General features: G+C 38.5%; 1 protein-coding gene across 1 annotated transcript in view; it reads right to left on the bottom strand.

Moving 5' to 3' along the window:
• Positions 1 to 16,909, bottom strand: part of LOC124135623 (choline transporter-like protein 1) — a 33,911-nt gene that overhangs the window by 9,272 nt on the left and 7,730 nt on the right. Inside the window, exons 4-12 of the mRNA XM_046501039.2 lie at positions 15,443 to 15,688; positions 14,177 to 14,276; positions 9,476 to 9,539; positions 8,155 to 8,263; positions 7,206 to 7,320; positions 5,077 to 5,124; positions 4,617 to 4,688; positions 4,035 to 4,101; positions 2,369 to 2,430 (exon numbers count right to left, since the gene is read on the bottom strand). Coding sequence (XP_046356995.1) covers positions 2,369 to 2,430; positions 4,035 to 4,101; positions 4,617 to 4,688; positions 5,077 to 5,124; positions 7,206 to 7,320; positions 8,155 to 8,263; positions 9,476 to 9,539; positions 14,177 to 14,276; positions 15,443 to 15,688 — 883 coding nt within the window. The remainder of the gene's footprint in view (positions 1 to 2,368; positions 2,431 to 4,034; positions 4,102 to 4,616; positions 4,689 to 5,076; positions 5,125 to 7,205; positions 7,321 to 8,154; positions 8,264 to 9,475; positions 9,540 to 14,176; positions 14,277 to 15,442; positions 15,689 to 16,909) is intronic.

Genomic DNA, 16,909 nt, shown 5'->3' with positions numbered 1-16,909 from the left:
TGCCATCACACTGTAACAGTGGTACCATGCTATATACTGAAACATGGTACCAAGCACTGCAACTTTTAATAAAAAATACATATGCCATCACACTGTAACAGTGGTACCATGCTATATACTGAAACATGGTACCAAGCACTGCAATTTTTAATAAAAAATACATATACCATCACAATGTAACAGAGATACTATCCCTTATACTGAAACATGCTACCAAGCAGTGAAACATTTAATAAAAAATACTAATGCCATCACACTGTAACAGTGGTACCATCCTATATACTGAAACATTTAATAAAAAAATACATATGCCTTACCACTGCGACAGGGATACCATCTATATATATTGAAACACTCACTGAAACATTTTCTTTCAGAGAAAAACGTCAATGTGACAAAGGTGGTACAATCCTAGATACTGAAATGTAGTTAGGAGCACTGAAAAGCTTTATATCTGCAAGAAGGTTGTCAATCAGACAGTAGTCTGCGTAAAAATATAATCAAAGATAAAAAACAACAACATTCCGAAACATATTATCGAAAACCAAACAACGGTCACGGATTGTCCTTTTTTCGATCAGAGCTTTCAGCGTCATAGGTTTTCGGAAATCATACATTTTCTATCACGAATACTTGCACTATAATGTGGGTGTGGCGTCACACAGAAATTGTAAATACTAGGATGATGGCTTGTTTTTAAATAAAGGTGTCTTTTATCCTATAAGTGAATGAGATGTTTTACAGTTGTTTATGTGATTAGCGAGAAAACTATGAATGTTTCTTCAGCGTCCGAAAACCCATAACATGGGGATATATGTTGTATTTAATATATATGTTGTATTATTATGTTTGAAATGGAGTTTTGGTTTTTTTCAACAAAAGGTAAGTAAGTACAAGGTAAGTTTTTTTCAATATGCTTCAACATTGGGAAAGGGTCACACTTGTGACAGTTGTCCTTGAGTCTGGGGGAAGGGGGGTGAAGTTCATGGCAGTACTGCTCCCAGACCTGGCGGGTAGCCATGTGCGCAGAAGCTATGCCCGATTTTTTAAAAGTACTGATTTAACTTTGAAATTTTACTGCATCCGCCATCTTTGTTTATTTGACTTATTGACTTTTACCATTGACTTATTACATTTCTTGGTGTGAATGTTGTCCAAACTGCACGAAATTGCTTAAAATGCAATCAAATGTTTAAAGACCCCCCTCGACTTTTCCTCTTTTTTTAATTCTGGAAAATCTGCTCACATCCCTGTTGTAGGTACTACAATGTAGTACCAAGAACTGACACATGTCAGCAACAACCACTACACTTTATAACAGAATGTCATTGCATATAACAATCTGAAACATGCCTATTTATCAATAGTAAGCATACTATTAACCACTGCACTAAATGTTACATTCAAGTTCATTCATAACTGTAGAACCTTTTTGACATAATTGCTACTAAACAATTCGGGTGGTTCTTAATTTTTCAGTAGTATAGTACAATAGTTCTACACTATCCAGTAAAGTTATCTTTATGGTAACAGTTTCAAATTAAAAGAAATCCTAGGGTCCTTCTGGTAAGGGAGCCCAATATTCTTAACTTTTTTAACCTCAGTGTTATGAAGGAACACTTTGACTTTCATGCTGAACCTCCGACACTGGGATGGGGCACGGGTGGCCCAGTCGTCTAAGGCGCCGCGATTCGCAGTGCAGAGTTGCGTCCCCTGGGCACGCCAGAAACCTATGATCCCGGTTCGCCCCGATTATATTTCTAGGTTTGTCAGCACCATACCCGTGCTCGTGGGTTCCACTGAAGGGGTAAACGTCTTAGACATGCATCACTTCGGGCTTTCCTTCCACATTAAGCTGACACGCCGGGATATAACTGGAATACTGTTAAACCCAACTCATTCACACTCCAACACTGGGTAATAGACAGCACTTTTGTAGGTCTCATGAGAGAATAAGCAGGGCTCTTAACGGACATGTATTCAGTGAGTGAGTGTGTGAGAAAGTTAACCTTCTTTAAAGTCTGATCAAATGGCAAATCTCTACTAGTCCTTATGATACCTTAACTATAGGACTGATGCCAATGTCTAACAGTGGTGTCACCATCATGCTGGAAGAAAGCCCAAAGTGCCCATGTTATTAACATCAATGAACAGCACATGTATGGTACAGACAAACCAAGGATTCAAAGAAACATGGAATATGGGATTCGACCAGGAATTTGGCAGCCAGGTTACAGGACTTTACAACACATTTTACATTAACACAAGTAGAATCTAATTGCAGCAAAGAAAACTCTGTGCCAACAATTTTTTTTTACAGTTTACCGAAATCTGCAAATAAATAAATTATGAAAAACAACCAAGGTACCTGCATCATATCATTCAGCTCATACTTCACAAAAGTAGTCTGGGCGTCTATGACAGGCTCTCCTGCTCAAACAGAATAGAAACTACATCAAACACAGCTGTAATTAGGAACATAAACGAACTACACCTTTATGTACATGAACGATGGCATCTCATTACTCACTGCAGATGACTGAGGTGGTTTAGGTGAGGTGAGGTGAAATTGGGTTTAACGTCGCGTCCAAGATTATTGCACTAATATAGCGACGTGCATGCACGTGTGTGTGTGTGGCTGCTTGTACTAGTCCGGACTGATGCCGATTTATAGTGCTAGCTCACTGAGATACCATGCCGCAGTTTAACATGAATACCCCACTCAGACACAGTATACTGACTCCGAGCCAACCAGTCCTTTTAGCCCCTTAATGTCGAGCGCCAGACAGGGTAACAACAAGTACCATCTTTTAACGTCTTTTGGTATGACGCGCTGGGGATTGAACCCCGGACCTTCCGCTCTCCGGGCAGACGCTCTACCACAAGACCATGGAGGCGGCACACTGAGGTGGTTTAGGGGAAAAGACTCTGTGATTAGCAATTTTTCAGCAGTAAAAGTTCAAATATGTTAATGCAAAGGCATAAACAAAGAAATAATGAGTAAGCTGGGTTAAACCACACTTTATAGAGTTTTTCAGATAATTATCATAGACTGTCTCTGCTTTAAATAAGTTTACTGTTCCTATTGGACACCCCTATTCTATTTCTAAGCCCTGTTGAAAAATGACTTTTGAAGTCTGATTTCTACTTTATGTACCCCAATGACAATACCCAATGTATCCTCTGCACGGGAACCCAGACATCTAAGGCGCCGCGATTCGCTGTACAGAGTTGTGTCCCTTGGTCACGCCAGAAACCTATGATTGTGAGTCTGAATTCTGGTTCGCCCCGATTATGTTTTTAGGTTTGTCTGCAAGTGTGCTCTTAGTGATAAACGTCAGAGACCTGCATCACTTCGCGCTTTCCTCCCACATTGAGCTGATACGCTGTGATATAACTGGAAAACTGTTAACAGGGGCGTTAAACCCAACTCACTCACTCACTAAAATGTGTCCTAAACAGGTTTTCGGCAGTCTCTTTTTACTTGGAGACACAGGGTGTGAGTGAGGTCACAGGTACATTTTTACAGGTTTACTCTTTTTAAATCTGTTACCTACAAACAAAAAACTATCCCTACCTCCCTACCTAGTCACTTTTGAAAAAGGTCATGAGAAACAAAAATATGCGTTAAAATGTCTTATGTAGGAGTGAGGGACTGAGTTGGGTTAAAAGCTGCTATGAGCAGTATTCTAGTTTTATCACAGTGTGTCATCTTGATGTGGGAGGAAAGCCCCAAGTGATGCAGGTCTGATGGTTACCACTTCAAAATTGTGAAACCCAAAAGCACAGGTGTGGTGCTGACAAATCTAGCAACATGATCAGTGATAACAGTGATCTGAGCCCACGATTAGGTCTCTGGCATACCCAAGGGACGCAACTCTGAACAGCAAATTGTGGCACCTTAGACGACTGGGCCACACATGCCCCCTGCCTTAGGTGGGCAAAGGTGCAGGTCAAAGATATTTGCCACTTTGGTGAAACTCACCGCTGAGAGATGAGGACAATATTTTTCATCTAAGGGACACAACTCTTACCTGCCGTCTCTATGTAGAGCCCAATGAAGACCAGTGCTCCAACCACAGACAGAAGAATGATCAAAGTCTGGAATAGATGCTATGCTTCAGGAGAAAATATATACAGCTATTCATTGAATGAAAGACTCCATTAACAATGGTGCAATGGTGGCTGTGGGATACTGATGAACTTAATGTCTTCATTTCAGTTATGGTAAGGTATTGTTTGAGTTATGTTATGATAACTGGACCCAGTCCATACACTGATCATACATCAGGAAGACCTGTAGGGATTCCCAAGAAGAATCTATTATTTTCTATTAAACACTCCCCTCTTCACTTAAGTTTGGCTTTTTTCTTAAAAAACAAGGCACCTGTGGCCATTCACTGTAGGACTATAGGTTTCCAAAGGGCTGCTTGTGGACTGAATGCATGGGGTAGATTGATATGGTAGATTGAAAATCACCATATCCGAGCTGCATGGGTCTATCCTCTGATGTCAATCACTGGATTGTCTGGTCTAATTGATTATTTACATCAATTAGCTCAAGCATCGATGAGTGCAGCCTTAAACAACAAACTACATCATGACATGCAACATACCGAGACAGGTTGTATCAACAGAAGAGGGATGCTTTCAAAGACCGATCCTGCTTCTTTAAACAGCTGCACTACCTGGAAGAAACAAGGGTTAAATACTCCCTACACTGACATTAACATTAAAGAGACAAGGCCTATCACTACATCCACAACAATGACCTCATCAGAGTCACTATTCTCGTGATCAATATTGTTCCTACTTATAATGACCAGAGAATAAATAGAAGTATTTGGTTGACATGAAAATACAATATATGAATATGTATTTCAGTTTAAGTGGGTTTGGCATGCTTTCATTTCCTCAAACACCCAGCTATCCCAAATGTACTTCATGTATACACGGAGTGTCAAAGCAAACGAAGCACCCGTAAAATGCCCCTGAGCATTTGACACTTTTGTTTTATCTTTCAAAAACTTTTAGTATTTAACATGTTTATGCATTTTATTACAATTATAGTCTCACCAGTTTGATTCTCTTCCATAGGAAAATTACCAGGAGAAATACAATGATCTGAAAAAGAAGAGACTGAAACCTGAAATAACCTTCATGGGCGGATACAGAGAGAGAGAGAGAGAGAAAAAAATCTTTATTTCTGTATAAATTACCACCAAAGACAATAAATAGATCTTAATTGTGCACTCCCCCATTTAAAAAAAGCTGTATCCGCCCATGCATATATTGTCTGTCATTTTGACCAAAACTATGTCCCCATTTGGATACCATGCTTGGCAAACAATGAGTGAATGCGTTTTAATCGCGGAAGCTTGCCAATTGCCACTAGGCATGCATACAAATACCTACCCTACCTACCCTATATTTCATAACCTTTTGTTTGTTGTTTAACGCCGCACTCAGCAATATTCCAGCTACATGACGGCGGTTGGGCGGTCGGGTAGCCTAGTGGTTAAAGCGTTCGCTCGTCACGCCGAAGACCCGGGTTCGATTCCCGACATGGGTACAATGTGTGAAGCCCATTTCTGGTGTCCCCCGCCGTGATATTGCTGGAATATTGCTAAAAGCGGCGTAAAACCAAACTCACTCACACTCACTCACATGACGGCGGTCTACGAACTGAATGGTCTTGTACACACCATACATCCTTAACAAGACAACTCTGTTGTCTAAAGACATACTCAGTGATACTCATTGTCAGTGTTAAAGGGCCCGGACTCATAAAGCGTTTTAACGGTAAGACGTTCGTAACTCAAACATAAGCTTTACGGACAGTTTGTTTGTTTGTTGTTTAACGCCGCACTCAGCAATATTCCAGCTATATGACGGCAGTCTGTTAGTAATCGAATCTGGGTCAGACAATCTAGTGACTGACATCATGATCATCGATCCACGCAATTTGGATATGACGACAGGCATCAACCAAGTCAGCCAGTTAGACTACCCAGTCAATTTAGTGGCCTCTTAAAAGTGGCGGTGGGGAAGCCTAGTGGTTATAGTATTGGCTCGTGGAAGTCCCAGTTCAAATCCTCATACAATGTGTGAAGCCCATTTCGGTTGTTTCCTGCCGTGATTGTGCTAGAATATTGCTGAGTGCGGCGTTAAACCATACTCACTCACTCACTCTTGCGACGAACATAGTTTGCTAAGGACATAAACTTCTTACCTGGCATTGCCACATGTGTCTTCTTTTTTAAAACCTAGACTTTGTGAGGAGTATTCGATTAAATGTATTGTGTGGTATTTCTACGTGTGTTTCTGATCATATTTGCCTGTTCTAAACCACGGTCCGGCTAAAAACAAAATATCATGTATTCGAATAGAGGTGGCAACCTATATAAAGGTAAGGCTGAAGAAACAACAACCCAATGTTTCTCAGGCACCAGCGCGTCACTTTAAATCCAGCACGTCAGTTATTATTATTGCCAACAAAAACATTTTTCAAATGTCCCTCATCATGCAAAACATACTCTGTTATCCATGCTTTACCACAGACATTGTATTAACCGATTTGTGACCAGTTGTGTTTTTTGGAATTTTTGGTGTGAAAACATGATAGAATGTCCAACCTACCTCCTCACTTTTGCACACAAAAAATTGCCCAGGAACATATTTTTATGCAGGCTTAGTTGTTATTACCCCCTTGAACGGACTTCTCTCATATCAATGAAAGGTGAGTATATAGTTTATATCACCGTCAACTCTATTATACATTTTCTTGGTCGGCTTTAACATAATCAAGTCTGGATCAGACAGACCTGAGGTTAAAAGCAGTAACCTCGTATTGGTATTGCCAACCTGGTCCATGGTCATAATGGCTAAAAAGACTCGCCCCTTTCTGTTACCTCAACCAAAGCTTTCAGCATCACCCATCGTGTTGAGAGTGGATTATGAGCTTCACTGCCATATCAAATTTGGCTTCATAGTAATTAGTAATGTCGGACTCCTGGCAACAAACTTTTTCAATATGGCAGACCTTGGTGCAGTTGAACTGAACGGAAGTAAACGGAAACCTTGTTTTTCTGAAACATTATACGACCTGATCAGACAGCAATCATGCCTCTGATTGCACTTTCTTGTTTGGACTATTTACGGAGTGTAGGACCAGGCTTAGATGTCAATAATCCCCCCCAACCCACCGCAATCACAGATGCAACAGAGGCATACACCATCCAGGTATCGACCTTCGCCTGCATTGCCGTCGTTTTGACCACCTTTTCTTGGAGATCTGTGTGCAGATTGTAGAACAAATACCTAGAGGAACATAAATAGCATATTAGTACCCGTCAGTCGTTGCGGTTGTGATCTGAGGGCTGTGTTCATTTGGAGTTTTGAATAACTCATGCTATTAAATAATAGCACCTCACAGATTGGTTGTTTCAATATATTCAACACCACGATATTCAAGCAATATGACGGTGTAACAAATGTTATATTTGGGATAACACTTTCTTAGCAAAGTACAGTTTCTCGTACTTTTGGGGGTTTGAGTCCCATCCGTGATTCTAAACAACACTGCAAGAGTGAGGCACCTAATCGCCTGCACACAAAGTCAGCGATCTAACCAACTCAGGCGTCCACAAAAATAAAAGTCGACAACTGGTAGTGTCCATCACGTACTTTGTGCACCCTTCAGATAAATGTAAATTGGCACGGCTCCCATGGCCAAAAATTATGAAAAAGACAGATGACGGTGGCCTGTAATAATAAAATCTTCACCAAACAAACCAATGATTGATATCATGAGCAACATCTCACGCCGTCGGGTTACTGTGAAAAGTAATCCCATATAAATGATGTTTGCAAATATGGCAGGTATGTTTAAACATAACAAAGAAAATAAGGGGCAAGTTTAACTAAGTAACCTGAAGTAAAGTTGTCTGTGTGGTTGACAAAAACAAAGAAACTTCAAACCAGGAGTGCGTGTCAACATTGAGGAAGAACACCTGGCGATGAGTACTTCATCACGTTCACCAGACATCTACCTCACATATATGTAAAACACTGTTTTTAATGATGGTCAAAATCTAGCAGAACATATCATTTCTCAAACAACATCTGTCTCCAAATGCATTTACTGAGACTCACCAGCAGTATCCGGCTGCTGCGAAAAACACAAGCAGCATTAAGATGATTACTGTCCAGACGACAATCGCCGCCAGGAACCTGAGCAGTACGACGATGATAAGGGCGATACCTGTGCAAATGTTGGAGAAAACTTAAACCAATTGTCGATTTTGTAGCTCAAGGTCCATGTGAGCTTATGTTATTGCATTTGTTCATGGTGGGTACGTTGTAATCGTTTGACATTTTCGACATATCCTCTCAAACAATATTATGCCTGGTGTTCATCCATTTATTCATGTAACAATGTCAGTTCTTAATTTTATATGCAGTAAGTATGTGCGTGTGTGTGTGTGTGCGTACGTGCGTGCACACAATAATAGTATTCTCGCAGCTTTGACCTTTGATTTTCATGTCATACTTGGAATACACAGATATCGGATCGGAAAAGAATATACCGGTACTAGCAATTAATCATTAAATGGTCTTATATTGAAGCTCATACTGATAGCGTCATTCGGCTATATTCAAGCTATATGGTGGCATTGGCATCATGAGCACCTTCTCGACGGCGTTGGGGGTACAATGACAAACAATGAACCAGATCATAAAACCTGATCACCAGACCCATTCAATCGCCTCATGCAAAGGTGAGATGATTATTGCAAGTATATATATACTGAATCTGAGCCGAATCTTGTTTATCCCTTCATACCGAGCTCCTGGCATGGCAAAGTTTTAAGTACCATCTTGGAACGCCTTTTGGAATGACGCAGGTGGGGATCGAACCATATACCGCTCCTCTCTCCAGGTAGACGCTTTATCCACTAGACCACGGAGTCTGTCTACTACTAGAGGTTACATGTGTCCCTATCGATGTATGGGTAGGTAATTTTGTCCACAGTAAATGTGTAAAAGGCTGGCCACACGTATCACATTGTTTTCACCTTGTTACAATTACATCATAACTTTTGACAGCAGCTGAACTATTCAATCTACTGCATTTGTTCAATCTAAAACCAAAACAAAAGTTCAAAGATAAAGAAAAAAATAATTTCTTGGGCCTTTTATAAACTTATACAATATGTGACATACATGTATATCAAAATCAATCAGGTGAACAACTGTGTCTCATAGATTCGTTTATCTTTCGATCAAAATAATTTTTTGATGAAGCTCTGTCAATTCTGACTAGAAAGGTCATTACATGATTTTAACGTATAGCAGAACAAAACAGCACAATGAAGAAATAACGATATGTGTGTGTGGTAATATGTGTGTCTGGCAATACAAACGATGGAGTTTAGATGAAGTATCTCGATCTGTATTGGAGACTGGTGCTTACCGAAGGATATTCCTGCCAGATACAACTGCTCTCGCCATGTATTTTGAATATCTGTAAAAACTCTCTGAAATAGCAAAATGCATTATACCTGGGTTATTAAGTGGTTAAGTAGAAGAGGGTAAGGGCGTGCGCATGTCAATGGCATTGATTCAGAATAATTCCCAAAAGAAAAGTCAATAGACGAAAAAAAAGAAGCATATTAGGCTATTAAATCTAAACATATGTATAATGTATAGAATTATAGATTCCAAATTCAGGTTTCGCAGTCAATACTCTGTATGTATGTTGATGTTGGCCATTGAGTTAAGGGGGGACATATTTTAATAAAAACCTGGTGGGAAAAAGTATACAGCTCCTAATATGCTGTAGCCAGACAAAACATAATTACATATGACATGCAAACGTTCTGAAACTCGTACATTTTGTTTGATTAAGATATAATGGGAAATACGAAGGAATTTCTTTCTGAAAATTGTGTTTGTGGCACTCCGTGCTATTTATGTAAACCATTAGCTTAAGACAGGAAAACATCGTAAACAGCATAATTGGCAGAATCCATCAAAAGAGTTTACCAGACCATGTGGTTACCTTCAACATCAGTCGACACAAAATACACATAATTGGATTCAGCATTTATGGGTAAAATACTTTGATGGGATTCAGTGTATTTTCACAGTATATAAATCCCATTTTGCACTGTTTAGAGTGGCCCGTTACTTAAACAACACCCAGCAGCGATTTAACCCAGCCATTTTTTGTGACTATTAATATTTCCAACAAATACCTAATAAATACAATTCTCTTCTGAGAGTGAGTGACTCAGTGCATGGATTCAACGCAATTGTGAACAGTATTCCAGTTATATATCAAATGTCACCTTTGTGTGGAATTCGAAGAGATCCATATCTTAGAAGTTGACTACATTGTGAAACCCAAAGCCGCGGGTATGGTGCCGACAAACCTATAGGAACATTATCAAGGCGAATCTAGGATTGGAACCCAAGTTTCTGGCAAGACTGAGTGAGGGACGCAACTCTGCATGGCGAATTGCAAGGTATTGCTATAACAAACGACTATGGGAGGTTGTTACGACGTAAATTGTAATAAAAAGGTAAATTGTAATACTTGCAGCAAATTGTAATAATTTTGACGTAAATTGTAATAACAACGTAAATTGTAATAATATTTGACGTAAATTGTAATACGCAAATTGTAATAAAAATTGACGTAAATTGTAATAATCTCTACTTGCGGTAAAATGTAATAAATTCTTACGTAAATTGTAATAACCTTACTACCGTAGTGTCCAAGACGCCAATTGACTAGAAATGATCTTTGTCAGTTGAGCTTGTGTTTCACATGTACAATTCGAGAAATACTGTGTATGATGACAAACGTACAAAACTGTTAAGTTAGGGATGGTTGGTATAGGCTTTATCGTACAATCGTCATTAAAGGGTGGTATCAACATAGTGAAAGGCCTTTATTGGAAGCGATGTGATGTTTGTGGCATGCTATCATCTACGTAGAAGATACTACCATCTGCGTAGAAAATACTATCATCTACGTAGAAGATACTCTCATATACGTAGAAGATACTTTCATCTACGTATATGATAGTATCTTCTACGTAGATGATAGTATGCCATCTAGATACTATCGTCCACTTACATACTTTCATCTACGTACATGATACTGTCATCTAGAGTATGTAGAAGTGCAGTCATATGTGTGATACCAATGACATAGAGCTCACATTAACTGTCATTACATACACACCTACATGCGCGCACACACATACATACGTACACACACACACACACACACGCGCGCGCACACACACACACACACACACACACACACATACATACATACATACGTACGTACATGTATACACATAGTGTTTATGTGGGGGTGTTTTTGTATGGGTATGTAGTGTGTGCAACACGTGTTTGTGTCTGTATCTGTGTGTGTGTGTGTATGTGTGAATGTATGTGTGTGCGTGTGCGTGTGTGTTTGTGTTTGTGTGTCTATGCTGTCTATGCTTTTAACAAAGTATGTTGTAATTTCATTACAGTGCTTGTTGTTTGTTGGAATTACTTTAATCCTCTTAAACCCCCAGAGGAGGTTATGCTTTCAGGGGATTATTGTCCGTCTCAAATTAGTGATAAAAAATGAAAAACGTATTATCTACGAAGAATATACTTATGTCTTTGTTGGACATACTTTTGTCTACGTAGAAGATACGTTTATCTAATGTATTTGCTACATCCTAATTCGTATATCTACAGGTTTGTGTTTCTATTTTATCTTTTAAAATATCTTACTTTGTCCATTTGTTACATTTTGCATAACCTTTAATTGCTCATATCAGCATTTTTGTGGGACCTCTCACAAAGTAGTGTCACTCATCTTTCACTTGGAACTATATGTAGAAGTGCAGTCATAGATCTGATACCAATGACATATAGAGGTCGTATTACTGGCATACATACATACATACATACATGCATGCATGCATGCACGCACGCACACACACACACACACATACATACATACATACATGTATAAACACATACACAAACACACACATATACATACCTATGTGTGTATGTGTTTGTATGTATGTGTGTATGTTTGTGTGTGTGTGTATACTGATGAGGGCATAGTATCGGAGATAAATATAATTTGGTTTCTTAGTTAGTCACTATTCTTTTCATTGGAATGTTAAGATGGTATGCTATAACTTCAATATTGTATTACAGTGCTTGATGTTAGCTTGAATTATTTTAATCCTCTTAAACCCCCAGAGAAGATTATCCTCTGAGGTAATTTTTGTGCGTATATATGTCACAAATTAGTGATAACTTATGAAAAACGTAATTATCTGTTTCGAAAATTATGTACCGCATTATACGTGAGGTACCAAATTTGGTATCAAGGTTGCTTGGCGCAATCAATCAACGATTTAATGATTTTAGAGTACTCTTCGTATAAGGTCAAAGAGAATTTTTACGTTAGTGACAAAACCCTTTTCATTATAGATTTTCCATCCTTTCAATTTTGATCAAAACAAATATATTTCAGCAATAATTGATTGCAACAAATTTTATTATACATTCTGATGCTCTTTGAAACTCAACAAGACATGCCCGAAGATACCGGATATTATTTTTGTATGCTTTGAATTTTATGCTATATTAATTATCCATATGTTAATCATATATTGCTACAAATATTGCATAAGTTAACATGGTTTGCATTTATATATTATTATTATTTCTTTGTCTGTGAGAAGTTCACAGAGATCGAGAATACACAATATCTAATAGTATATGCAATGTAGGTAAAAAATATCCACGCCCCTCTTTTGATATTAATAAAAACATTGTATATAATGTTATGTATTAAGTATTCTCCTTTCCCATGCATGGGAAATCTATGCTGCATTTGCTGACGACTGGTTTTTTTTCATTTGACATTGCACAGGAGATTTGTCACTCATTTGATGTATTTGAATTCTTCGTGAAAATATAATACAAAACACACAGAGTATTTCTCAAATAAATAAGAAAACTAAGTTCATTCTAGTAATTAATCCTCTTCTGGACAACCATAGAAATGAAATTCCAATGCGTTTATATATACATATAATTATACAACAATTCACGATAACGACCTCAATCCTCCCCCACACCCATACTTTAATGACAATTGTACGATAAACCCTGTACCAACCCTGACAAGGATAAGTTCTAATCATTTAACGCCTTTGACACTAAACTTATAAGGTTATTACTTTTTACGTAAAAAGTTATTACTTTTTACCGCAAGTTGAGATTATTACAATTTACGTCAATTTTTATCACAATTTGCGTATTACAATTTACGTCAAATTTTATTACAATTTACGTTGTTATTACAATTTACGTCAAAATTATTACAATTTGCTGCAAGTATTACAATTTACCTTTTTATTACAATTTACGTCGTAACAGAGGTCAACACCTGAAAAAGCTGCCATCGTTCCTTTTCTATTTAATGCATTTAAATAATTCTAAACAGCGTGAGAAACTATAGTTAAGGTATCCTAAGGATAAGTAGAAATTTCCACTTTTTAAGGGTTTTGAAATGTGTTATCATTATAAGGGCTAAAACTGTTCGTTTCTATCGCTGCTGAAGTATCGATATCAACAATCGAAAGTTAAATTTCCTTGTAGGATAACAATTATTTGTTTAATTTATAATACTTTTATTTTGCCTGAATCAATAAATTAAACTAATAAGCTTTAACTATGACAGCACTTGGATGCCCCTAACTAAAGTCTACCTAAGTATGACTAAATCAGTTAGCATGTGCTAACATTGGTCACCCAAAGTTAAATTGGCTTATACCTTGGTCAATACCGGTTCATCATAGTCCTCTTGGGTTTTGAAGTGGAATGCGAGCTAATTCATGCAATCATAATTTCATGATGCCAAATAACGATGGAACACAATATGACCAGGTAGTCACAGAGAGTACATGCTGAAAAGGTCTAGCAGTGACAAGAGGTGAGCAATTGAAATTTCTGGCTGTGTTGGTATGACATCCTAAGATGTTGGGCTATACTTACATACTTATGATTGAGAAACTAGTTTGGGCTCCCACTGATGAAGCCCAAACATTGCACGAGTAACCCCACCCACAAACACACCCACCTGCGGGACTTCTCCTGATATGGCTGTTTTAATACTTGATGTGACGGCTTCTATCATGACGGAAAAAGAGGATGGCACACATCGGTTCAGGAGCGTCTTGCTAAAACCAAGATATTTCAAAGATCATTGTATGAATCTCAAATAGATATTTATATACGAGAGCTGATAAGTTCTAAGCCTCACTCTGCTGTAACTGCATAACAGTGAAATCTTCTTATGGACAACATGATGTCACAGAGATATATCCACAAAAGATGGAGTCAAAAGAGCTGTAAGATGTCAGTAAAATAAGCAGGGCTCTGTTACCTTTGGAAAAGGTTGGTTGGTTTGTGTGTTGTTTAAGGCCGCATTCAGCAATATTCCAGCTATATGACGGCGGTCTGTAAATAATCGAGTTTGGATCAGACAATCCAGTGATTAATATCATGAGCATCGATCCACGCAATTAGAATCGATGGCATGTATCAACCAAGTCAGCGAGCCTGACCACCCGATCCTGTTAGTCGCCTCTTACCACAAGCATAGTCGCCTTTTACGCCAAGCAGACAAATTTGAACTTTAATTAAACTATTACCAATTCCTTCTACATGAGGCTTATAACTTATCAATCAACCCTCGTACTCGCCGTTTTCCAATAGTTGTCAATGAATTCGATTATCTCTTTTGTTCCCTTGTCACATGTAAATCCTTGACTTATAAAATACTCAACAATGAGTGAGTTGTGTTTAACCCGGCTTTGAACAGTATTCCAGTCATATCAGGGTGTGTCAGCTTGATTTGGGAGCCCGACAGTTTGTAGGTCTCAGACGTTTACCACTCTGGTGAAACCCACGAGCACAGGTATGGTGCTGACAAATCTAGAAACATTATCGGGGCGAACCGGGATTCGAACCCACAATCAGAGGTTTCTGGCGAATCCAAGGGACGCAATTCCGCATAGGGAATTGGGGCGCCATAGCCGACTTGGCCACCCTCGTCCCCTCATTATCATGATTCAATAAAATGGTCGTAAAAATCTTCGTTTGGTCCTATATTTCATTTCATTTCACTCGAATGTGAAATCTGCTGGTATTTATTATATGAAAACAGGTATTGTCAGCTTGGATGATAGGTCTTGCTGCAACAACTACATACATATAAGTATAATATATATTTTGAATACACAAAAATAAAAAATGCGCATTCAACAAATGAAATGGTTATGAAAGCTAATGACAGCAAATGATTGTAAGCATTATTTTGTGATTATTGTTATCATGGACTTACTGAGGGAGCACAGGCAATGATGGACAAGTCCCATTGTCGTATGTACACAGATATTCTATACTGGAGGAAGTAACTAGCTCGGTTGTTGGACATTCGACCACACAAACGATGGGGTTCGTTGATGTTAGGGGGTCACCCAGTTTCCAGTTGGCCAGTGAAGGGGGCAGATTTATACGGAACGTGTCAGCAGGGAAAGAGGGTAGGAACTTCTTGAAGAAGTATGCTTCGTCTTGGAAAAAGGTATTTCTGAAAAATAATTTCAAGTGTTTAACACCGTACTATGCAATGGCATATCTCCAGATAAATCCAGAGGGGACCCAGAGGGTGTATGAGATGGTAGTTGCAGGCAGGGGAAGTATTGCAGCCTGTACAACAACACCAGCCGACCAAAACTGTTAACATCGACGTAATAAGCGACCCGCTCTAATGAGCGCCATGGCGATATTTGCTAATGTATTGGCTAGTGAACAATCCCAATTAGCACCCCTTCCGATTAATCAATGTACACAAGACTTATTTATTCGCATATAATACGCACTCGTGTGTTATATCCAGCCTTAATAACGGGCAATTAAATTCTGGAAAAATTTCAGCTTGTCAGCATAAACCACGAAATGTCCGATCTTTCAACTCAGTTTTGTTTTCACAAAAATAATATTCTAATAAGAGCCCCCTATTACTAATTTTGAGAGCGAATTACGTCGAATACGGTATAAGTTTTGTGGTTTTATTTTCCTATTGACTTGAATCCGCCTCTGCTATTTTAGTAGATTTGTCTTCCACAAAATCGACCTAATGTACATAACACATTACATCCTCATCCACCTTGCCGACAGAAAAGGAACAGTGCCTAAACAGACCTTCCTATCTATCGGAATGAAATGAAGAAAATCGGAACAAATTATGGACACATTTGTTCTAAGGCCACGTTGATTGGAAAGTCATAAAATGTGAAACCATTGTAATATCGGATATGAAGCCATCCACAGCAGAAGACCCGCACAACAGCTAGCGGACAAGCCATACGCCTGCAATGAAAACATGTCGTTCACATCCGTTAAGAAAACGATCTTCGCATCTTATCAAGTTAAATATATTACAAAAAACATTGTTAATCTGCCAATGAATTAGATAACATGGCATAACAGATTAACTGTACTAATAAGAACGAATCAGGTGATCCTTGATTTGGTAGTAGTACACCTAAGAAAACGTCGCAACGTCAATGCATTACTCCCTGCTAAGGTTAAGCAGAATTATAAATGTTAAAATTGATTAAAATTTCAAAAACAAATCTATGTTGCTATTCACGAAAAATAGATACATGGGCTCTGTAGCTCATCTGGCCTTCAACTTTGGAGGAGGAAAGATGAACTTGTCAAGCAGATCCTTCAGCAAAACAGATTATAAACTTAATGTCAAAACCCACTGTGTACTAGCCACGTGACTTGTATAAGATTTTATCGT

Source organism: Haliotis rufescens, unplaced genomic scaffold, assembly GCF_023055435.1.
Source record: "Haliotis rufescens isolate VD_foot unplaced genomic scaffold, xgHalRufe1.0.p SCAF_92, whole genome shotgun sequence".
NCBI classification, from domain to species: Eukaryota; Metazoa; Mollusca; class Gastropoda; order Lepetellida; family Haliotidae; genus Haliotis; species Haliotis rufescens.
Note: the sequence above shows the minus strand (reverse complement) of the source record. Positions and strands in the feature narration are given on the sequence as shown.